Below are 24,507 nucleotides of genomic sequence, written 5' to 3'. Positions count from 1 at the left end.
AATATTTATGCACCTGACTGTACATACATATAAAACTGCTCTTACTTACACACACGTGTATATGTATATACACACACACATATATATATATATATATATATACTAGGGATGTGCAGGCTCGGATAGGTTCGAGTTTGCACGTGGAGTTCGGATTTTTCCCTCCAAAAAAACGGAACTCAGAACGAGGCAAAACGTCATCTTACATGGACGAACATCATCATTCCTGGACAAAAGACCAGGAATGATGATGTTCGTCCATGTAAGATGACGTTTTGCCTCGTTCTGAGTTCCGTTTTTTTGGAGGGAAAAATCCGAACTCCACGTGCAAACTCGAACCTATCCGAGCCTGCACATCCCTAATATATACGCACACACTTATATATACACATATGCGCCTAATTGGCAGCTGGCGGCCCGGACACATAGCACAGCGGCGGCTACCAGAGCTGCCGCTGCTGCTTCTACTCAGCTAGTGATCACTATGTCACCAAAATATGAAAATTCTGTCAATGTCCCAATATTTATGCACCTGACTGTATATAAAAACCTGTTGCAAGTTTATTTTTGTATTAAACCCAAGTTTGTGCATACTGTGTGACAATGCCACAATCATTATATATATATATATACATATATATATATATATATGCACCGAATTTGCAATTAGTCAGTAAAATGTTCTGTTTTAAAAACATGGGAACAATAAGCTAATTCATATTCCCTACAGCTGTACTTAAGCTTGATCACACTTTAATTTGTTACAACTATGTTTCTTTTTCTCTCAAAATACCACTAAACCTCAAATTTGAAAATGTAATATATAAACACTATTTCTCCTTCATCCACTAGGGACACTGGAATTACAACACTGGGGTATAGATGTGGGTTGAGAGAGCTTGGCACTTTAAAAAAATTCTAAAGATTTGACTGGCTCCTCCCCCTCTATGCCCCATTAGCCCCAGTTTTAAAAATGTACCCGAGACAAGCCGTAGCACTGTGGGCACTGGGCCTGATTCAGACCCGCTCGCGAGCGCTATGCGCTCGCAAGCGGGTCGATGGTGGCCCAGTGCGCATGACGGAGCCAGCTCCATCGTGCGCATGCGCGAGACCCGGATAGCGACGGGTCTCGTACCAAAGGGGGCGTGCTGTCGATGTTGAGTGACAGCACGCCCCCTTTGGTGGGCAGGCCGGGGGTATGGCTGCCCAGACGGAGGCGTTCCCATGGGAACGCCTACCGTCTGGGGCTGGCCCCACTGACATCAGTCAGTGATGGTCACCCACAGCTATGCGAGCGGCCAGGAGGCCGCTCTAAAAAAATAGAAGGCCGGCCCTGATTCAGAGCGAGCGCTCTGACAGAGCGTCCAGCTCTGAATCAGGCCCACTGTCTCCAGCGATATTGACCTATTTTTAAAAAAAATTATTCTAAGTCTTGATTTGGTGAGAACAGGCAGGGTGCTTTCTGCAACACTCTGCCTGCCTCGTGGGAGCTGCTGGGGAGGGCACGACTACTACTGCCAGGGTCCGGTGCCCTGTTAAGGAATTAACTGAGACCTCAGTCTCTGTGAGCCCGCCATGGTAGAAGCTTTGAGCTGGTGCCGGTCCTAACTCTCCTTCAGCCCAGCACCCCAGCCGCAGCAGACTCCGTGAGTATTCACACCGCTCCTGATTCGCAGGAGCAGTGTTAAGTCTGGGCTGTCAGTGCGGCTTCATGCCTGCACAGATAGGAAGTGACAGTTTTCCTCCCGCTAGCAGGGCAGGAGAGCGGGCGGCTTTTAGAGCGCGGTTCTCCGCGTTTGTCACACCCCCTGCTGCTTTCCACGGTCAAGTACTGTTGCCGATGGGGAGCGTGTTAGCGGCGATAGCCCTGTAACGGGCAGCTCTCGCAGCGCGGTAATCCCGCGGCCGGGTCTCCATCAGTGGGATCTCTCTGCTTCTCCCCACGGTACAGGAAAGAGGCCGGTGGAGAGAAATATAGCGCGGCATGGCCCCCATTCATTCCGGCCGGGCACACGTGTCGTAGGGGGCAGAGCTTAGGCGGGCATAACTTATAGTAGCGCCGCCTTCTCCCTCTCACTTGGCACGCTCTGCGCTGTACGGCGCCATTTTACAGAGGAGGGGACGCTGGTGCTGCAGACTCTGCTGGGTTGCTGCGGTCGCGGGGGAGCTAATCCAAAAGTTACTTTTGTTAGACCCCATAAGGTGGGAGCTTATCTGTGGCCTGCTCCTCTCCTTTTATCCCTGTCTCCCTTCGATTCTGTCCTCTACTTCAGACTGGTGCATGTGCAGTGTGTGTATGTGATGTGAATATGACAGCAAGAGAGAAAACATCACAAAAGATATTTGCTTGCTCTAAATGCAAGAAGAAATTCACACATGCACATTCACTGGGTAATTTCCAATGTGGTGCGTGTGATACAGATATGTGCATATGTTCCATCCTGGATGCAATCTTTTACTGGAGCTATGGCGTATCTAACTTCTGAACTAGCCGCCTCCAGAAGGGAAAGGGAAGCTGCTCGGGCAGGTTCCAGTACTTCCCAACCCCCTTTTGCAACCAGTGAATGGGCACAAGGTTTAATACATATGATGAGTTCTTCTTCCAGACCATCAAAAAATGTCTGTGTCAACCGGCAGCCCAGAAAACAAACTTTACCGGCGGTTCTCCAATCGGAGGAAGAATCTAATGGAAATGATTCTTCACAGGTAGAGGAGGAAGGTGAGACACTGGAGGACTCTGAGTTGGAAGTCTTCTCTTACAGACCAGAACCATCGTTGCAAGGGGTGGAGGCTTTGATTCTTGCAGTTTGTGAGGTACTTCAGGTGTTGGATACAGATGTTCAGGAATCAGTGGATGCCCACCTGTTCGGTAAGAAAACTAAATCCACTGTTACCTTTCCAATTTTCCTGATATTGGACAAACAGATGGCGGCTGCCTGGAAAGATCCAGATCAGAGCTTATCACCCTAGCGCAGCATATACAGGAATCTGCTGTATACCTGGGAGAAGCTTGGCGTGATATTGGACAGGTACAATCTCGGCCTCTGCTGTGGCGTCTCGTCGAGCCCTGTGGATGCAGTTGAAGGGCTTCCATTTACTGGTGATACTCTATTTGGTCTCGAATGAGACAAATGGATCTCTCTTGCCACAGGTGGTAAAAGCACCTTTTTGCCTTCTTCAACTCCCTCCCCACGCCGACCCTTTTTTGGGACTTCTTTTCGTTCCTCCGCTAAATTCCAGGGTAGACCCAGGGGTGATTTGTCTGTTACCAGAGGAGGTCATGCTAGAGGATGCCAGTCTGCCAGCTCTCATAATCCTGAACCCAAACCTGCCGATAAGCCTGTTGCATGACGGGCTCCTGTCCCACCTTCGGGGACTCCAAGGTGGGTACTCGGCTTCTGATGTTTGCAGAGGTCTGGGCCAAGACGTCTTCGAGTTCCTGGGTTTGCAGTTTGGTCAGTCACGGCTACAAGATCGACTTTGCTTTTCCTCCTCCGGTTCAGTTATTTACCACAGGTCTTCCTGTTGAAACGGAGAAACGTTTGGCCCTTCAGCAGGCAATCGACAGACTTTTGGCTTCAGAGGTCCTGGTTCCAGTTTCAATTTCTCAAAGGAACTAGGGGTTCTACTCAAATCTTTTCGTAGATCCCAAGCCAGATGGTTTGGTCCATCCCATCTTAAACCTAAAATTCTTAAACTTTTATCTGTATTATCACAGATTCAAGATGGAATCCCTCCAGTCAGTGATAGTGGGATTGGAAGAGGCAGAATATCTGGTCTCATTGGACATCAATAATGCGTTTCTTTACATCCCCATTTGGAAGCCCCTTCAAGCATTTCTTTGCTTTGCAATTCTGGATTCCCATTACCAGTTTCAGGCCCTGCTGTTTGGCCTATTATCGGCTCCCAGGGACTTCACCAAGGTGATGGCGGTGATGATTGCCAATCTTCGCTCACAGGGAGTCAACATTGTCACATATTTGGATGACCTTCTCATCAAAGCCTTAACACAGGTTCCTAATGCAACACGGTTGGATCATCAATTTACAGAAATCCCAGTTGATACCATCTCAATGGCTTCAGTTTCTGGGGATGATCCTGGACACAGTGTTATTGCAAATTTTCCTTCCTCCGGACAAGGCACAGGCTATCCAGGACTTGGTACGGTTAGTCTCAAACCCAAACGTGTTTCTGTCAACCTTTGCATCAGACTCCTGGGGAAGATGGTGGCGTCATTTGAGTCCATCCAGTTCGGAAGGTTCCACTCCAGGACGTTCCAGTTGGATCTTTTGTCCCAATGGTCTGGATCTGATCTGCATATGCATCATCTGTTTTACCTTATCTCTGCAATCTCGGATCTCCCTACTTTGGTGGCTCCAGACAGATAACCTACTGGCAGGACGTCGATTTGGCATTTGGAACTGGGTCCTGATGACCACGGATGCCAGTCCCTGCAGTTGGAGGGCAGTGACCTTGAACAACCAGTTCCAGGGCCGCTGGACATGCCAGGAGACAATCAACGTCCTGGAACTTCGAGCAGTCTATTACGCTCTCATTGCAGCGGCTTCTCTGTTACTGGGGACACCGGTTCGTATCCAGTTGGACAACACCATGGCATACATCAATCACCAGGGAGGAACTCTAAGCCGCAGGGCCATGCGAGAGGCAAGACACATTCTCAGGAGGGCAGAAAGACACATCCTGGCCATCTCCTCAATCTTCATTCTGGCAGTAGACAATTGGGAAGCAGATTAACTCAGTTGGCAGGATCTTCATCTGGGGAATGGGCTCTCCATCCCGTAGTCTTTCGGCGTCTGGTCTTCTGTTGAAGCGTTCCTCAGATAGATCTCATGGCCTCCAGAAACAATCACCAATTACCTCTGTATTGCTCCAGAACAAGGGATCCTAAGGCAGTAGGAGCGGACGCTCTGTCACTACCCATGCCATACGATCTGCTGTATCTGTTTCCGCTTTTCCCTTTAATTCTACGGGTGCGCAAGCACATCAAATGCAAATCAGTGACGGACATTTTGGTGGCTCTGGATTGGCCTCGCCGAGCTTGGTACTCGGATCTTCTCTCCCTCCTGGCGGACGATCCTTGGCCTCTTCCCCTTCGCTCAGATCTTCGGCAGCAGGGCCCTTTCATTCACCTCGATATACGTCATCTTCATTTGACGGTGTGGTTGTTGAAACCACCATTTTAAGAAGTCGGGGCTTTCCGAGGAAGGTGATTCCGACAGAGCTCGGAAGGCAGTCACCTCAGTGCAATACCATAGGATTGGAAAGTCTTATGTGTCCTGGTGTGAGTTGCGTGGTCCTCCACTTCCTCTTTCCATTTACCTCGTCTCCTTCTTTTTCTCCAACGAGGCATGGATGTGGGGCTTCAGTTGGGTTCCCTCAAGGTTCAGGTTTCTGCATTATCTGTTTTCTTTCAGCGTCAGCTGGCGCTGCTTCCCGAAGTTCAGACTTTTCTCCAGGGAGTTCTTCGTGTACAACCTCCCTTTGTTCCACCTACATCCCCATGGGATCTTAACCTTGTTCTTTCTTTTCTTCAGTCCATGCTCTTTGAACCTTTGGCTGACATTGAATTGAAATACCTTACCTGGAAACTGATTTTGGAATTGGGCGCCCCTTCTTGCAGGTCTCCCTACTTGGTTTTTCATGAAGACTGAGTGGTTCTACGTACCTACCCATCCTTCTTACCTAAAGTGGTGTCGGCTTTTCATATAAATCAACTTATTGTGGTTCCGGCATAGAAGGATTTGTCGGGAGCCTCGGACCCTCTGGATGTGGCGCAGGTTCTACGAATCTCACACTGAGGGGATCCGTAAGACTGATGCTCTTTTTGTCCTTTTATGATGCAGGGTTGGCCGGCATCCAAGCAGACTTTAGCTAGATGGATCCGACTCACTATCCGTCAGGCTTATTTGGCTAATTCTTTGCCCCGGCCCATTTCCATTTCTGTGCATTTTACATGCTCAGTAAGTACTTCTTTCGCGGCGCGTCGGGGGGGCCTCCTCCTTCTCAACTTTGTAGAGCGGCTACTTGGTCCTCTCTTCATACCTTTGCCAGCTTTTACAGGTTTGATACCTTTGCGGCCTCGGATGCTAGTTTTGGCCGTAGGGTGTTACAAGTCTCACAGCGCTCTCCCTCCCATGAGGGGGGGCTTTGGGACGGGACGTAACTCCAGTGTCCACTAGTGGATGAAGGAGAAAACAGGATTTTGGTACTTACCGGTAAATCTGTTTCTCCGATTTCACAGGGGACACTGGACGCCCTCCCAGCACTGTTTTCCTGTTGTGTTAAGTTTCCTTTTGTGGTTGTTTTCTACTGCATTCCTTGCTACAGTGTGTTGTGGTTTCTGGTGTGACTGCTGTATACCGCGCAGTGTGGTTGGTTCGCGGTTGTGCTCATTTCCTTTTTAGCTATTCCTTCTCCTTTTATGTGTATTCTCCATCTCCTCTCGGGCTCAGTTTTTTTTTTAACTGGGACTGATGGAGCATAGAGGGGGAGGAGCTAGTCACATCTTTTAGAATTTTTTAAAGTGCCAGGCTCTCTCGACCCACGTCTATACCCCAGTGTTGTAACTCCAGTGTCCCCTGTAGAATCGGAGAAACAGATTTACTGGTAATTACAAAAATCCTGTTGTTTTTTTTAACCGATAAAATAGGAAGATAAAATACACGATTAAGCGTTAACCTAACATTCCAATGCAAGTCTGCTAAAGAAAAAAATAAATTTTGCATCTCCCCTCACTTACACACAGCTGCAACCATATCTTTAGAGCAGTGCCCTGTTGGAAGCTAAGAATGCAGTAATTTGAGTTGCTGTAACATAATTAGCATTATCCCTATTTTTGAATCCGCAAAGTGCTTTTCTGCAAAGTAAGGCCCTCATTCAGAGCCGTTCGCTATTTGCGGTCGTTCGTTCAAAAACAAGGGGTGGCTATTCAAATGATCCGTTCGCACATTGCAGTCTGTTCACACCTCTAAGTCTGAACGAGCGAGCAAAACATACGCTCGTTTATTTGATAAAAACGCCCCCTCGCCGCTTGCACCATACGTCATGTCCGCTATTTATTAGATTAATCGAGTACATCGTACAGCGTATGAACTGCTCGCTATTCTTGTGGTTGGTTTTTTCAACCGCTATTTTGCGAGCAGTTCTGAGTTAAAAAAAACCAAGTGACGTGGTCAATGATGCTGCTGTATTAATTATGCACTCCATTAAAACGCCCGTTTTGACCTTTAAGCACGCCTGCGTTCGAATTCCACTCCCCCGTTTTCAAGCACCTTCCCCTGTTACCACCCACATACGCCTCATTCTGTCACTCAAAATAGCAGGCACTCGCTATATAGCGTACAAACGAATTTCGGCCGCACTGACTGGTTCGCGCATGCGTACTAAAAACCGCACGCATGCGCAGATGTGCGAACATCGCTCGGAACGAGCGTATTGCCGCTAGCGAGCGGCTCTGAATGAGGGCCTAAGTCTGCCAAGATACCAGTCACTCTGTGTTTTGTCAGAGCCTCCATCTTTATCATGGTAGCATGTTGCACATAAGTGAAAGAGAACATTGCTATATTATTTTATTCAGCTTAATAATACACAGCTGTTCATATAAAGTAATGGCTAATAATGGATTTATTTGCTCTTTAAAGTAGATTTGTCAACAAACATGTTTATCTCCCAAAGAGCAAAAGACAGCTTGAAATATATTTATACTTTTGCAAAGGAACAAACAAGCAAATTTGTGGCTCTAATAATACTGACAACCAAAATCCCAAAACTAATAAAAATTTCTTGAATCTGAGACAAGTTGGCTTAAGCTGGGTACATACTGTGAAATTATTGGCCTGGCATGGTTACATGTAGGGGCAATAATTGTGTAGTGTGTACACTGCACCAGGGCGCGATGGTTGGTCTAAAACCCGTCAGATCGGCTCCCCATATATAGTGAGTGCTGCACACGCTATGTCAGACCCGTTGTTTTTGTGTCGTTCAGGAAGTGCAGGGTGTATGGACCTCTGCCTGATGTCTGCTAATTAATTAGCAAGTCTGTGAAAGCACAGTTTTCTTCTTCAGGTTCCATAGGGTGCACAGGAACTACTGTACCTTGGAGCCTCTGGTTCTCCTCCACATATACCCCGCCTCTGGCCACAGGCATTCAGTTGTTCGTTTAATGAGGCATGATTCAGGCGCACTGTTGTAACCGGGGACTGCTCAGGCAGTCCTAAGCTTTTATTTTATGTTTTATTCTCTATGTTTTTGAGTTAGCAGTGCTGAGCGAATTAAGACGTATGCACTGCGACTCCGTCTACCTCCACCGGGCCGCAACACCGGTAACCTCTCTGGTGATTTCTGCGGGTCATGGCAGAGCTTACTAGCAGCGATGCTTGGGCCCGGAGTACAATCGGACGCACGGAGAGGTCAGGTAAGGCAATTCCTCGCTTACTGGGAATCGAGCGTGGCAGTCTTTGCTTCCGGTGTCGGAGCCGCACCACAGGCCACTGCATTGAGGGCCCGGAACGTCTACGTCCTCACTAGATCACCGGGGCCCTATCGTCTGACGCCGGGGTTCGGCAGCAGCCACTTCTGCTGCCATGAGGCCAGCGTACCCAGCTGGTTGATGCAACTTAGGGGGAGGTAGGCTCTCCCCCGGCAGCTCCTCCCAGACGCAGTTCCTCTAAAAGGTTTTTCCATCTGGGTCGCTCCTCCTACCCGCCTCGTGTATATGAGACGCTCACAATGATCTATCGGTGCGTTGCTGTAGCTGTTGGTCTCAGGAATTTTTGGGTCAGTCTCCCTGTATACCTCTCCCATGGGTCAGGTATATAGTGCTCTATATCCTACCAAGCATCATGTTTTGAGTAGTTAATTCAGAGCCCATTGCAACTAAATTGCATATGCATTGTATGTGACTGTTTTGCTAGCTGCTGTGTTGATACTGCCTTTTATTTCTGACTGTCAGTTATAACTATCACTGTTTTTCTCCTCATCCCTCTGTTGCAGGTGTATGTTTTTTGTTTTTTTTTTCTTTATACTTCACATTTACTTGTTATTTGTGAAGGCTGTCACATTACATTACTTTGCATTGTTACCTTTATAATTGATATGCCAAATGTAAAGGGATTCAGGAAGGGAAGGCCCCTGTGCTGGTTTCATATAAATCCTGTTTGGCGGGCTTGTCCTCTCAGGACTTTATAAATGATGGTTTGTGTGCTGTTTGTTATAAAGAGCCACCTCACTAGTCCAGTATATCAGTCCCTGTACAGGAGCCATTTTTTGGATGTCGTCCTTGTTTCAGTTAATGAAGCAGTTTGTGGATCGTATGGCTACTCCCACGCTGCCTCCTTGTATGGGTTACCCAGAGCATGCTATGTTTGCACCTCCTATACATCCTTCCTGGATGGATGCTTATGCCCACTCAAGTCAGTCAACTGTTGCAAGCAGACTGGTAGTCACTAAGGCACCTAAACGGAAGTTATCTTTTTATCGGTCTGTTCAGCATATGGATTCAGATGCATCATCCTTAGGAATCAGATGATGTGTAGGGTTCTTCTTCTGGGTCTAGCTCTGCAGAGGAGGGCCATCCTTCTACAGTGGATGTTCCTTCTTTGGTGAGGGCAGTCATATCAATCCTAGATATACAGGATGATGAATCAGCTCCTAGTAAGGAGGCTCCAGTGTTTAAACACCAGAAGTTGGTAAAATCTGAGTTTCCTAGATCCGAGCAGCTCACTGAACTTATGGAAGAGGCATGGAGTAAACCGGATAAACGGTTCTATATTACTAAAAGATTAGCATTGTTGTATCCTTTCCCAGCTTCTTAATGTACTAAGTGGGAAATCCCTCCTACTGTGGATGCTCATGTGACACACTTAGTCAGGAATGCTACGTTGCCTGTTCCGTCAGCATCTTCTCTTAAGGATCCTACAGATCGGAAAATTACAGCATGTCTTAAGGCAATATATTAATCATCTGAAGCGGTTATTTGTCCAGCTATGGCTGGGGCTTGGGTAGCCAAAGCGGTTGAAGAATGGACGGGGGCATTGGAAGATTCTCTACCAGAAAACAGCTGTGGTAGGGTTTCGTCCACCGCAAGCCCCAGTGAACTTCCTGCTCTAATAGAGCAGGAAGTTCACTACTGACATCACTGATGATGCCAGTAGGGCCGCCCACAAACTGCAGGCGTTCCTTCAGGAATGCCTCCGTTTGTCCAGCCACCCCCCCCCCTGCACGCCTACAAAACGGGGCGAGCTGTCAATCACAATCAACAGCCGCCCTGTCTTGTAGTGAGTCCCGCAACGAGTGATAATTCACTTGATCCGGGGCTCACGCACGCCGCGCGTGCGCACTGCTCAGCCATCGACCAGCTTGCAAACGCTATGCGCTCGCGAGCGGGTCTGAATCAGGCCCATAGACCTCATGGCCTCGCGTCACAACCACAAGGTTCCCCAGTACAGGTCAAGGACCAGAGATCGCTTAGCCGCCTTCGTGGAAGCTCTGGCAGTAAGGTGGGACTTCAGGGTAGCATGCCTTTTTCCTCCAATCTCCCTTTTTCCAAGGATCCTCAGGAAATTCAAGCAAGAAGGCGGCAGGGTGAAACTAATAGCTCCTGCTTGTCCCAGGTGCTATTGGTTCACCGATCTAACGTGCCTCTCCATAGGCACTCCTCTTCCACTTCCTCTATGGCCGGACCTGTTAGTGCAGGGTCCCTGCCTACATCCAGACCTACCTCCGCTGTCTTTGACGGCATGGCTCTTGAGTCTTACATCTTAAGAGTCAAAGGTTTCACTAGTTCTGTAATTCAGAAGATGCTTAAGGCAAGAAAGCCTTCTTCTGCCCGCATTTATTACACAATTTGGCATTCCTTTTTTCAATGGAGTTCCCGCAGAGAGTATGATACTAAAGTTTTTAGGGTCTCCCGAGTTCTTGCTTTTCTCCAGGCTGGATTAGACCTTGGTCTCCGCCTGGCCACCTTGTCAGTTCAGGTACAGATGGGTCCACATACTGTACATCTAGCCTCCTGGCGCGTTAAACAGCCCTTCTAGCTGCGCCATGCCGTGGCGTGACTCGGTAGCGCTGAGCGTCTTTTTGTGCATCTTTTTACCTTCAAATGCGTCTTATTAGCGCAACGATGCGAATAGATAGCACAAGCAGCTTCTCCTGATTACAATGAGTATTTAGTATGCCTATGTTCCCTGAGCAAGTGCGGGTGTATCTGCATGCGAAATGCCATGTTAAGGTGTCAGCGGCTGTAACACTTTAATGTAGTGTTTAGCATGCAGATACACACGCTGCACATACAGAATATAGGCATGATGCATATAATTTTAATCAGCAGAAGCTGATTGTGCTGTCTTTTCGCATCGCTGTGTGAATAAGACGCATTTGAAGGTAAAAAGACACTCTGTGCTATGAAGTCACACAGCTCCCGCATTGTGTGGCGCGACTTGTAGCACATGGAGGATAGATGTATGTGTGCACATCTGTATCTGCGCTGTCAGTTTGGTTTCAGCGTAGAATCGCTCCACTGCCTGATATTAGAAAGTTTTTTCACCATCAATCACCTTTTGTCTCTCTCCGGTGGCACCGTTGGATTTATCCTTGGTTCTCAGGGCTCTACAAGCTCCTCCCTTTGATCCTTGGACACAGTGGACCTCAAGTGGTTGACAGCGAAGACACTTTTTCTCCTCTCTATCTCAGCTCACAGAGTCTTTGATTTGTCGCTCCCCATTTTTGATTTTTCACCAGAATAGAGCTGTTCTTCATACACAGGTGGGTTACCTTCCAAAAGTAGTATCCTGTTTTCATTTGAATGAGGAAATTGTAGTTCCAGCCTTCCAGTCTTCAGACCTCCCGTAGGTGAAGCTTCGCTGGATGTGGTTCCAGTCCTCCGTATATACGTGGACCGTACCAACTCCATCAGAAATCAGATGCGTTGTTTGTGTTATATGGTTTTCACAAGCAAGGCTGGCCAGCTAACAAGACTCTGGCTCGGTGGCTGCGTATGACTATATTTCAGATTTAAACACAGGTTGTTCGTACCATGGTGACAGCACCTTCGACTCTGTGGGACCACCGTGGGCGTTTGGACATGGCGTCTCTGCTGAACAATTGTGCAAGGCAACCACTTGGTCTTCTGTCCACACTTTCATAAAATTTTATGCAGTTGATACTTTTGCCTCTCAGGATGCTTCCTTTGGGAGGTGGATTCTCCTCTCTGCTCAGGAGCATCCCCACCCTTAAGGGAAATGCTTTAGGACATCCCCAAGGTAGTTCCTGTGGATTCTATGGAACCTGAAGAAGAAAATAAGAGTTATGGTAGACTTAACTTTGACTCTTTTTCTTCAGGGCACCCACCCTACGCACCTGGCCTCAGTTAGGATCTGTGCCTTCTTGTCACTGATTCCCTCATCTTTGTGAGAGTGTTTCTAGTGTAAATTCTCCTGCCTTGGGCTTGTTTACAAACTGAATGCCTGTGGCTGGGGGTGGGGTATATGTGGAGGTGGACCAGGGCATTCTGAGAGCTGAAAGCTTTTTGACTGTTTGGTGCCTGGATCACTCCAACCACATACCCCAAGGTATCCTGTGGACCCTATGGAACTCGAAGAAAAAGAGTTAACAAAGGTAAGTTTACCATAACACTTATTATCTGACCATGTGTACGGAGGCGAGACGATTTGGAATAAAAAGGATTGTTTGGAACTTAACGATCATTTGGTAGAGTGTACGATGTATATCTGGCATTTTTGGAATCATTTTGGTTGATCTGAATCGGGTCTAGTCGTTAGCATTGTTGGGCAAACTCTTATAGTGTATACTCAGCTCTACAGTATTCACTTACTCTTCTATAGAGTTGCAATTGTTTCCTCAATCTTCCTGTACCAGTGTGACAGGTGTGGCACATCACTAGTCTGTGCTTTTATAACATTTTGATGGGGTACCTCTTGGTGTAGTTTTTCTATTTCAAACTTACAGGGGCATGCAGGAGAAGGTTGAACAGAAATACTCTGTGCTGCTGATTATAACCTAGCTATGACTTCTAGGGGTATATTTATGTAATGTGTGGGTTTATGTAATTGGAGCTGTTGCCCATTGCAACCAATCAGATTCTAGCTATCATCTAGAACAGTGGTGGGGAACCTTTTTTCTGCTGAGGGCCATTTTGATATATATAACATTATTTGTGGGCCTGGTGCAGATCACACCCCCTCCATGTGACATAGCACGGGGCGGGGCCACAATTGCCGGTGATTACAGCTGTAAGGGCAGCGGTGTGACCATCTGAAGCATCCAAGGATGCTCCAAGCGACACTGCTGCATAGATACTGGCTGCAGGGTGCCATTCTAGGCACCCTGCTAGCCAGATGAGGCTAGCAGAAAAAAGCCCAGAGGGTCAGACCAAATTATTCCGCGGGCCTTATATGGCCCCCGAGCCTGAGGTTCCCCATCCCTGATCTAGAAGGTGCTAGATAAAGAACTAGAATCTGATTGGTTGCTATGGGCAACAACTCCACTTCTATAAACCCGCACTTCAGTAAATATGCCCCCTAGTCTCTACTTGTCATGTGTTCCTAGCTTTACAGTAGGAACAGCTCAACTTGCAGAATTATGATGTTTAATTATTCTAATTTTTGCGTTTTAGATATAAAGCTGAAGGAGTTTGGAGCAGAACTCATAGAAGTCGCTGACAATGGATGTGGGGTAGAGGAACATAATTTTGAAGGCTTAAGTAAGTAAAATGTTCTTAATTATATGCAGCACAGGGACTACTGGACTCCAGTGCATTGGGCGTTTGTCCTCTACCTCCTGTCCATCTGTATCGGAATTATGATCTGCAGTGATCTGATGTATTGGTGAAACCGGGATCAAGATCCTCCTTTATGACCCTCATATCTGTCTCTTTGGCCTTTCAGATTCTTTGAACTCCTACGTACAACTCTTTGTCACTGTTCTCCTAACGTTAGCTAAGGTGCTTATTGCTAAGGGTTGGATGGCTCAACCGGCCCGGTCCCTTGCTGCCTGGATTGGGCTGGTAAATTCTACAGCATCTTATGAACGCTTTATATATACTAAGCACAAATGCCCCGCTAAATTTCATAAAGTGTGGTTTATCTCAAAATCATCCCACTTTGCCTTGGACCTGGAACATTCTGCTCTTTTTAGATCCCTCCCCCCCTCCCCAAGTGTCCTGTGGGTGTCCTTGCCTTCCCAGTTGTTTTTTATGTGATCTGTTATTCTTATTCTTCAATATTGCTTCTATCTGCTCAGTTTATACTGTTTATTATGTTGTACTGTATGTACTATACTGTCATCACTTATACATTTTAATTGCCTTTTTTTTACTTGTCATCTACCTAATGCTGTGTTGTGCTTGTGACATATTATGTTGTCCTTTTTCTTTTTGTAATGTTTGTTATTTTGTTGTACTTTTAAGTACAAAACTGTAATAAAATACTTAATACACCTTTTTTTCAGAACATTTTAAATTTAGTGCACAATGCAGGTTTTGTATAGGAATCCATTCTGTGATAATTAGTAACGGGTAAGAAAGACAGGTTTGGTTACGGGATCCTGGCGGTCAGGATGCCGGTGGTCAGAATACAGACAGTGGCATCCCGACAGTGATTCCAATACCCAAAGATAAGTAGCCTAACCCTAACCCACCTTTTCCGCAGCCTAACCCAACCCCTACCCCCCTGAAGCCTAACCCCCTCCCTGCAACCTAACCCTTCCCTGCAGCCTAACTCTACCCCTAACCCCCCCCCCCCCCCCCCCCAGCCTAACACTAACCATCCCCTCTAGTGTCTACCCCCAAACCCTCCCACTAACCCTAATACTTACTGTTGGCTGTCCGGATTCCGAGCGCCAGCATCCCGACCGCTGGCATCCCAGAGAGACTGGGCTACAGTATATTTACTAAGCAGCAGGCTTTCAAAGCCGCCAGTTTTGCCTACTGGATTTAAAATGGCAATGATACGGAATTTGAAACCATTGCACTTACAGTAATATTGTCGTTTTACATCCTGTTGCCAAAACCAGCGAAAATTGGTGGCTTTAAAAGCCTTTTGCTTAATAAATACAGCCAGTTATGTTACACAAGTAAAGTGGATACATAGTTTTATTAAAAGTATTTCTGTATTGTATACATTGTAACTAATACAGTACTTTTGTGTTGCATATTGTATTTTGCTGCAGTTTGATACTTGCTGTTTGTCTTTTAGCCCTAAAACATTATACATCCAAGTTGCAAGATTTCTCTGACCTGGTTAGTGTAGAAACATTTGGTTTTCGAGGAGAAGCTTTAAGTTCACTGTGTGCTTTAAGGTAAGGTTACATAGATTTCTACTGTTTGTTGCTGTATTCTCACTCTTATATTGACTGTGTGGTGATGAGAATAATTATGCCATTCTTTATATCTTATATTATATACTATATTCTCTGCACGTATATTGTAGTAGTGAAGAAATGCAGTGCTGTTTGTGCCATGTTTGATGCGTTTTTATAAAACAAGTAGCGGACTATACATAGTGACATTTTAGTTATATATTTTTTTATTCTATAGCGATTTGTCAGTTTTCACCTGCCATAAATCAGCTAAAGTGGGCACCCGATTGGTTTTTGATCATAATGGAAGAATCGTTCAGAAATTGCCACTCCCTCGCCAGCAGGGAACAACAGTGAGTGTCCAGCAGCTCTTCTATACACTGCCGGTGCGGTACAAAGAGTTCCAGCGGAACACCAAGAAGGTATGTGGCTGGGAATCAGCGCAGAACAAGGGCCAAATGTAATAGTAAGCGATTTGCGGGAGCCTGAACATGGTTTTGTCATTTAACTGATTTCTGCTTTAAATCTAATAACGATCTCGCCAGAATTGCTCGCCGGCTCCCGAAAATTGATGCTATTACATTTGGCCCCAATTCAGGAAAGAGCTCAGATTATTGGGCTGGCGTCCACTTAGAAATTCAGCCCATTCATTCCCAGGAAATGAAATATGAAGCAGATAATGGGGCATATTTACTAACAAATTGCAAGTGTGCATTAACTCATAGCAAGCAATTGGCTTTAACGATCTAGAGCAGGGTAGACCATAAAAGAAAGTAGTGTTTTTCTTTATGGATTAATGCAGTCTTTCAGTCCTGCAAAAAGTCACTGTGGGTCAAGCTGCCGCCTGCCACCATATTTTTATTACAAGTATATGTGGTCACTGTTGGTTGTTCTTCAGGCTCTGGAACGCTGTGCAGCTACAATATCTGACAAACTACATCTGAATTATAACTCATACCCATGAATTGATAAGTGGAGGCCTGATTCAGTTAGTCACGAATTGGCCGAAAATTGCTTACGTTTTTGATGCTTTTTGCTATTTAATTAGAAATCTGCTTTAAGTTAACACGGGTCACAATGGGCGTTATCATGGATTTAAGCTTGCAGCTACAAACTAGGTGAAAAGTAGGAAAAAATTATTTACGGCAAACCTGTTAGGACACAGTGTAGTACCTCTGGGACTCCCCCACCAATGAATAATCATGTATGTAGAAGTTTTTATATAGGATAATATGGCAAATAAAGAAATTAAATTTTTAAGGTGACTTTTTGAAAAAAAAACAAAAACCCGCAGATAGTAAGATAAATGATGTGCGGACATGCATGTGCACACTACAGAATTGGCGCGCAATATCTGCGACTTGCCATTTGTAATGGAATTGCATGGGAGTCTGAAGCCCGCTTTGTGAAAATAGCCTGTGAAATGGGCATAATGTTAATTCGAGAGCACAGGCCACAGAGCCTGCAGCTAATAAAACCGACTCCATCGTGTGTACAATAAGCTGCTTTTTTTTTTTTAGGAATTTGCAAAAATGGTGCAAGTTTTACAAGCGTACTGTATCATTTCAACGGGGGTTCGTATTAACTGTACCAATCAGGTGGGTCAGGGGAAGAGAACGCCTGTGGTATGCTCCAGTGGCACTTCCAGCAGCATGAAGGAGAACATAGGAGCTGTGTTTGGACCAAAACAGGTACTTTTCTCTATTGTAAATTTTAGCTACATGAAGTGGAACCAACAAGACTTAGGTCCCGCACATCTTGAAGTACTGCATTTATAATGATCTGCCCCATCATATCTGATCATGGTGTCAATAGCAGTGTATGTTTCATTACAGACAGTACAGGGGACAAATCCTGAATTCAGAATGGATTAGGCCCATTCGTGATCCAAACCTAAACTGCGTTATTAATGACCGTGGCTGACTTCATAGCTGAGAGTTGCATTTACTTTAGTCCCTCACCTCCCCTTCTATTTATGTGCCCAACTGGGTTTTGTGTTTTCTGCAGTTTTTTTTGGTCTGAGAAGAAAAACAAATAATACTGATATTTGGAATGTCAGATTTTTCCCCCATCAGAGCTTTCCCTGCAATTACAGATGGGTAGGGGTGTACAATTCTGTGCTAGGATAGCAGATTCCTCTTCTGTGGGGGCTTTTCAATTATTGGGGATGTGCAGCTGCTATGTACGGTTGGGCATGTCCCCAATAATTACGGTAGGCCAACATCACATCTTCCTGCGCTCCTCTATGGTGTGGAAGGGAAAAACGTGTAATGCTGATGGTAACACGGTGCCGACATTCTGACTGTTTCTCAGCTCTGATTGAATTGCCCCTATGACTCCAATTTACTTAGTGGTCAGTCCCTCTGCTTTTGTGCTTGGATAACCTTAAAGTGAATATAATTGAAATGAGTACAGTTCCCATACTATAATAGACTAAGATTGCCTGCTATTATCCTTCTCACTGTTATTTTCCATATAAATGTCACATAGTACAAACTGCAGTACCATTTCAGTACACAGCGTTCTGCGCATATGCAACTGGTGACCATCGATGGTTTTCCCCTATAGTTTAATACTATGGATGGTTATGTCATCATTGGCCATCCCTAGTATAGTCCACCCTGAAGTAAGCATTATAAGAGCAACATATCGGGTACAGTATCTAACGTGATGATATGCAAGCTTCCATGGGTCGATAGCGATATCCACTGGCGGCCCTACTGCAGGGCAGATGAGAGATGTCGCTACCGATGCCATGCTGCATGGCGCGTCCCTCTCCCCATCGCACCCGACTTTGGAAAGTTTGTATGCACTTGCCGCATGCCTGATCCCATCGCCCGCGACGTCGGGCTGCGTACATATCGTCTGATGTGTACCCAGGTTCAGAAGCAAGGGCTTCCACACAAATATGGCACATACATTAATTAAGCTTCCCACCATGGTCAGGGTCCTGTATTAAGATGCTGTTCGACCCTCTACTATTTCTCCCTTAACCCTCTTTCCCTTGATGTGTTGTCCTAAATCCCCTGTACTCCCTTTTCCCCCCTCTTGATTTTTTATTTTCTTTTTGATATTACTTTTGTAAAATGTATTCACAATGTGATTGACTTTATATTATCCTTTATATAAGTTATTTAACTGTCTTTGTGATTGTAAATAAACATTGAATATACAAAAAAGATGTTTTTCGACCCTGGTTACCTTTTACTTATGGCTAATATGAATGCAAGATGAGACCTCAGGAACTAAGGGGGATTGTTGGAATATGTTTGGTAGAAGGTACAGTGACTAAGGGGGAGATTTATCAAGCAGTGATTAGCTTTGGGGTTGCTTTTAACAGTACATTCTATAAATTCATAGGTAGGAGCTGATTGGTTGCTAATAGCAACTTCTATACTATTTACACTGCTTGATACATCTCCCCCTAAAACTGCTCAACTCCCTAATACTTCATGAGGGCTACGCCGGGCAGAGGCACACGCTCCAGGGTTTTGATATCTGTGCTTTAATTTCATGTGCAAAGCAAGACAGGCAAGTAAATGTAGATGAGCTGAATGCAAATCTTAACCTGTGGTGCAAGCAGTCATTTTAATGAAGAAACTACAAGAGCAGAAGTTCATTGTTTGGTTGCAGTGTATAAACCGCTTGTAACACCTGGCATTACACATGTGCGAGTTCAGTGGTGGACAGATAAACTAATACTGTAGGTGACTGATCACTGGAGGAAAGTAATATGTTCGGATGAATCTTACTTTATCATTTTCTCAACCAATGTATTCGTGCACCTGTGACAACAAGATAAGGACCTCTGCTACACTTGGTGGTTGTTTCTAATAATGAAGAGTTCTCGTGGTTCTGGCGCGGATTTTCACTCCACGGTTTGGATGCTCTCATTTGTATAAACCAGGTCATTGTTAATCTCTACTTGACCTTCACCCTATGCCTCAGCATTTGTTACCTGATGGGAGGGGTGTCCTTCAGGATGACAATGTGCCCATCCACAAAGCACTTGTAGCCGAGGGGTATTATGAGCGGGTTGGGTACAGGATACTGGCGCTCGGGATCCCGGCGGTCAGAATCCTTAAAGTGTTAGTATAACGATAACCGTCGGTGAGTATCCTAACCCGAACTCTCTCTCCTCCCCCCCCCCGCACCCTAAACTGTAACTCCGCCCTAGTGCCTAACCCTCTCTCCCTAGTGCCTAACACTAACCCTCTCCCCCTAGTGCCTCACCCTCTCTCCTTAGTGCCTTACGCTAACCCTCTCCCCCTAGTGCATAACCCTCTCTCCTTAGTGCCTAACACTAACCCTCTCCCCCTAGTGCCTAACCCTCTCTCCTTAGTGCCTAACGCTAACCCTCTCCCCCTAGTGCATAACCCTCTCTCCTTAGTGCCTAACACTAACCCTCTCCCCCTAGTGCCTAACCCTCTCTCCTTAGTGCCTAACGCTAACCCTCTCCCCCTAGTGCATAACCCTCCCTCCCCCTAGTGCCTAACACTAACCCTCTCCCCCTAGTGCCTAACACTAACCCTCTCCCCCTAGTGCCTCACCCTCTCTCCTTAGTGCCTAACGCTAACCCTCTCCCCCTAGTGCATAACCCTCTCTCCTTAGTGCCTAACACTAACCCTCTCCTCCTAGTGCCTAACCCTCTCTCCTTAGTGCCTAACGCTAACCCTCCCTCCCCCTAGTGCCTAACACTAACCCTCTCCTCCTAGTGCCTAACCCTCCTCCTAACCCCACTTCTTACCGTCCGGATGCTAGTGCAGGTATTCTGATTGGTGTGGGGATTCCAGCACCAACATTCTGAGCGCCGGAATCCTGACAGCCGGTATTTCAACTACATCCCGTTATGAGCATGTCACCGATGTTATACATCCGTCATGGCGTCCTAAGTAACCAAATATGAACCTAATCAGGCATTTGTGGGATATTCTAGAATTATTCTGGACAAAGTATTTTCTACCACCACCATTAACCAAGTGTCAGTCGTGAGTCGTAAGATCGTTGCTGAAATTCTCCTGCACATCTGAAGTCAATGCTACAGCACATACAGAACATACAGGGGGAAATGTACTAAGCTCTGCAAACTGATAAATTGGATAGTAATAAAGTACCAGCCACTCAGCTCCTAACTGTTATGTTACAGGATGTGTTTGAAAAATGACAGAAGCTGATTGGTTGGTAGTGTATCACTCTCCAATTTATCACTTTCCAGAGCTTAGTAAATCTGCCCCTAAGACTGGACATAGAACCCTAACGCCCTACTATGGGACTTGATTTTGGGGTTCTAATTTTTTTGACCACTACCTGCTTTTATTGAAGTGCCTACCACATTCCATTTTTTAAAATATAGCCGAAAACATGTTGCTAATTCTGTTTCTTATGTTATCAAGCAGATTGTTGATGTAGAACTTGGAAATCCAGCTACTAATAAATGTAAATCTCAGTATTCTGATTTATCCCTCTCCCTTCCAGTTGCAGAGTTTGGTTCCTTTCGTTCAGGTATCTCCTAGTGACAGTGTCTGTGAAGAGTATGGACTGAGCCATACAGACTTACCAGATGGTTTCTATACGTGAGTATTGCTGCTTCCACTTTTAAGATGCAAGTGAAGTTTGTAAATGATTTATGTACAAGGAGCATGTGTGACCAGATCTATACAATCTTGTTACATGGATAATGGTTCTTCAACTGTTATAAATTAGTGGGAATTACCCCAGTAATTAGTATAGATACCTACTTAAATATGATATGCAATAAATATAATGCATAAAGATTGTATATGTTGCATATTATCAGCAGTGCAGTTAACATTTAATTCTTGAGATCATTATTTCATAATTATCATATAAAAGTCCGAAAGGGATGCAGATACAGTAGTTAATTTAATAATTCTCTCTTGCTAGTATTATAGCATATGGTATAAGAATATATTTAATGTAGTAAGTTTAATACACATAAATTGTGGATTATAGGATGCATATAAATTAATTTTCCACAGCGCATATCTCTTTTGTGGAGCTGCAATTAACAGAGCATCCAATATGGTATAACAGTGTGAGAAACAATTTTCTGACCTATATGAATTCCTGAGTTTTGTCACAATGTTCAGATATTTTCACTATACATTATGCTCTTAGCGCAAACTAAATAAGTATTTAAAAAATTCTTAAATCCAAAAAATAATCTGAGATAAATCTCATTGATCTGGGTTAATTTCTCACGCGTCAGAAATTTATCTCAAATACATGAGAATTATTTCAGAAGATTTTTGGGGGGATTTAAGAATTCTTTTAAATACGTATTTGGTTTATGGTTCCTATTTTGCAAATGTAATAGACGTTCTATTTTAACTACTTTGTAAAAATCTAAGAGCTTTATTTTTTTGGCTCACTTCTGTGAATCAACTTACTGAGTATATGGTTATGACATAATTAAGGTGGCCTCATGCAAAATGTCAACATTGTCATAATATCAACATGTCCAGGAGATTTAGAAATACAATAACGGTGAAAACCGTACTGGTGCTCCTAGTAATTCCCAGTCATACCCCAATACAACAACCATATCAGAGTAATAAAGTAAAAAGGAATATCTCAGGGCGCTACTATGTTACCACCTTAATAAACTAATTTCTTAAAATACAATAAAAGTCTCACAAAGAAGACCCTTTTTTAGGTAAATATGAAAGTCCTTTCAATAATATAAAAGTCCTCTTCTATCCGAAGGGATGCTTATATGGAATATCCACAGATCAAGTCACCATTCAAATAGAAGTCTTTCCAAAGTTGCATGAAGTCTGCTCTCTTCTCAAATCATATGTACTCAAAATAAACAATAGAGAGAAGAGGACATAGTGCAGATCAAAAATTATTTCATTGTCACAAACACACTACATGGAATAAGTAGTAAAACAAAAATACACAAGAATGACCATACCAATAGAATCTAAAATTATGGAATGAGCAATGTGGACTAAAGGGATTAGAACTGTACCATGATGGCTCCATCAGAGGGAGCTTGGAAATGGTAATTAATCAGTGGGAGGCTCCGGAAACTTCCCTCCTCACTTCCAGACTCTGTTCCAGGAGGTTAGACCAGGTAGGGGCAGCCCTGAGGAAGAGTCCTGGCAACTTGAAACGCACTAGAAGTTTATTGTACTTACCTGTGTACATCTCTTAGGACGTTGGGACATTTCAACTAGTGAGGAGACATGGTGGATGCTTAGGCCTAAGAAAACATTAAGTGATTTAATGTCTAAGATTGGTCTCTCTGAAATAGTATTAAACCAGCCCAAATTTGCATTTTCTACCTTAATTGCCTGAAAACAAATTGTATGAATGAGGGATTAATCGCTGATCACATTGAAGTCCTAGATCACCCTATAGGAAACAAGCAGCTGCACAATCAGTGGGGGAATTCCGTTCTATATGAAGTGAAGGATGCAATGTTCTGTTCTGGAATAGCACATTGCATCCACTGGCATCACAAGTTTTCCCTCACACACAATATGTTGTTTATCTCTTAGTTCCATTTAAAGCCAGAGTCACACATTTCTATTTTTTATAGTTGCACCATTTCCAAGCCAGAAAGTTAGGTTTTGAAGTCTTAATAGTAAGTAGTGTGAGTGAAGGAAAGCCTTTGCTCCTTATTCATAGAGAGAGCACAGCAGAGTGCCAGGGCTGGCAGAAAGCTGCATTCATTGTATACATTTGTATATCTGTGTCTCCCTAGCACACAGCCAGGAATGGGAGTGCCTGATCATTGATGTATACTGGTCGCCCAACTTTTCTTAACTGCAATGATTTTCATTTCAGCATTACAGGATATGTATCCCGATCTGACCATGGTGTGGGAAGATGTGCGACAGACAGACAGTTTTACTTCATCAACAAGCGTCCTTGTGATCCCGCTAAGGTAACCTGCTTTTATTTCACTCCGGTCTCTGTTTCTTAACCATGTCCTCTAAAAGCTTCATGTCTTTATTTGTTTAGCTGGGCTTAGTGGAAGAAACCTTGCCTTCTTTAATAATGTGTAGTGTATTTTTTTGGGTTGCTGCTAGTTCCTAGTTGGAGAAGGGACCTCTCTGACATCGCAACCACGTGACTGCTGCAGAAGGGCCGGACCGCTCCAGTGTTACCATTCACGTGGGCATAGAGGAGGACTACATTTTTTTAGGCGAGCGTAGCAAACCGCCGTACCCGAAGCGTGGCGAGCCACAGTGCCCGAAGTGCGGCGAGCGACCACTTTTGGCCCCCCGTTCTGATCCTTACCACTCCCCCTTTGGTTGCGGGTCACGTGGGTGTGACATCAGAGGTTCTTTGCAGCACCCAATTCTAGACATGACCATTTTTTTTTCCTACTTACACACAAATAAACATTTTTTTTATAATTATTTTTCATTAAATTCAGTTCTATATAAATCTCTTGATGTATTTAGTTTTACAAATGATATGTTTTACTGCAGTATTAAAATGGTTTATAGGATAAATACTTTTTACGTCTCCATAATAATTGGACTTTTTGTATAATTTAGTTCTGTTATATTGTGAGCAGCATACTATAATATTAACAGGTCAGTATGCTTTCTGCCAGGTTTCTAAGGTTGTGAATGAGGTGTATCATACGTTCAACAGACATCAGTACCCGTTTGTGGTTCTCAGCATTTGCGTCCATTCCGGTAAGTTGGGATTTCATGGAAGTGGCAATTCTCAATTGTTTTCCCAACCCAAGCAGTGGAGTATGTAATTCAGCTTAATATGCAGTTATGAATTGATCAAAGATCATTTTGATGCAAAAAAATAATAATTCTGTTATCTACTTTCATATATGTATGTATTTTTGTTATGAGACAGTAGGGGGAATTCAATTGAAAGCGAAGATGAATAGCCCTTCAATTCTATTTAATTCAGTGCGATGGTTGGTCGGGCTAAAGGATTTCTTCTCGGACCCCCCTGGTGATGCGAGGAGAAATCCGACAAAAGTACCGGCTGCGCAGCTGTTTGCCGGCTCAGCGCAGTGCTAACAGGTTGAAGAAAAGAGTCAGCGGCTGGCGCCCAATGGACATAAGCTCTTATGTCTGCAGCCAGGAATGAGATAGGGGCTTCCCAAAATATCCCACAAAGAACATGCACACAATTTACATATACATTCATGTACTATAGCAGAATCTGGTGGCC

At 44.7% G+C, this 24,507-nt stretch overlaps 1 protein-coding gene across 1 annotated transcript in view; it reads left to right on the top strand.

Annotated features, from left to right (window-relative positions):
• The window catches only part of PMS2 (PMS1 homolog 2, mismatch repair system component), a 45,502-nt gene that overhangs the window by 4,000 nt on the left and 16,995 nt on the right, over positions 1-24,507 (top strand). Inside the window, exons 3-9 of the mRNA XM_088451858.1 lie at positions 13,649-13,735; positions 15,228-15,330; positions 15,569-15,752; positions 16,851-17,021; positions 20,806-20,903; positions 23,146-23,245; positions 23,924-24,008. Coding sequence (XP_088307984.1) covers positions 13,649-13,735; positions 15,228-15,330; positions 15,569-15,752; positions 16,851-17,021; positions 20,806-20,903; positions 23,146-23,245; positions 23,924-24,008 — 828 coding nt within the window. The remainder of the gene's footprint in view (positions 1-13,648; positions 13,736-15,227; positions 15,331-15,568; positions 15,753-16,850; positions 17,022-20,805; positions 20,904-23,145; positions 23,246-23,923; positions 24,009-24,507) is intronic.

This window comes from Taudactylus pleione, unplaced genomic scaffold (assembly GCF_031769625.1).
Source record: "Taudactylus pleione unplaced genomic scaffold, aTauple2 ptg000032l, whole genome shotgun sequence".
In the NCBI taxonomy this organism is placed as follows: Eukaryota; Metazoa; Chordata; class Amphibia; order Anura; family Myobatrachidae; genus Taudactylus; species Taudactylus pleione.
The sequence above is the reverse complement of the archived record's forward strand: the minus strand, read 5'-3'. Positions and strand labels throughout refer to the sequence as shown.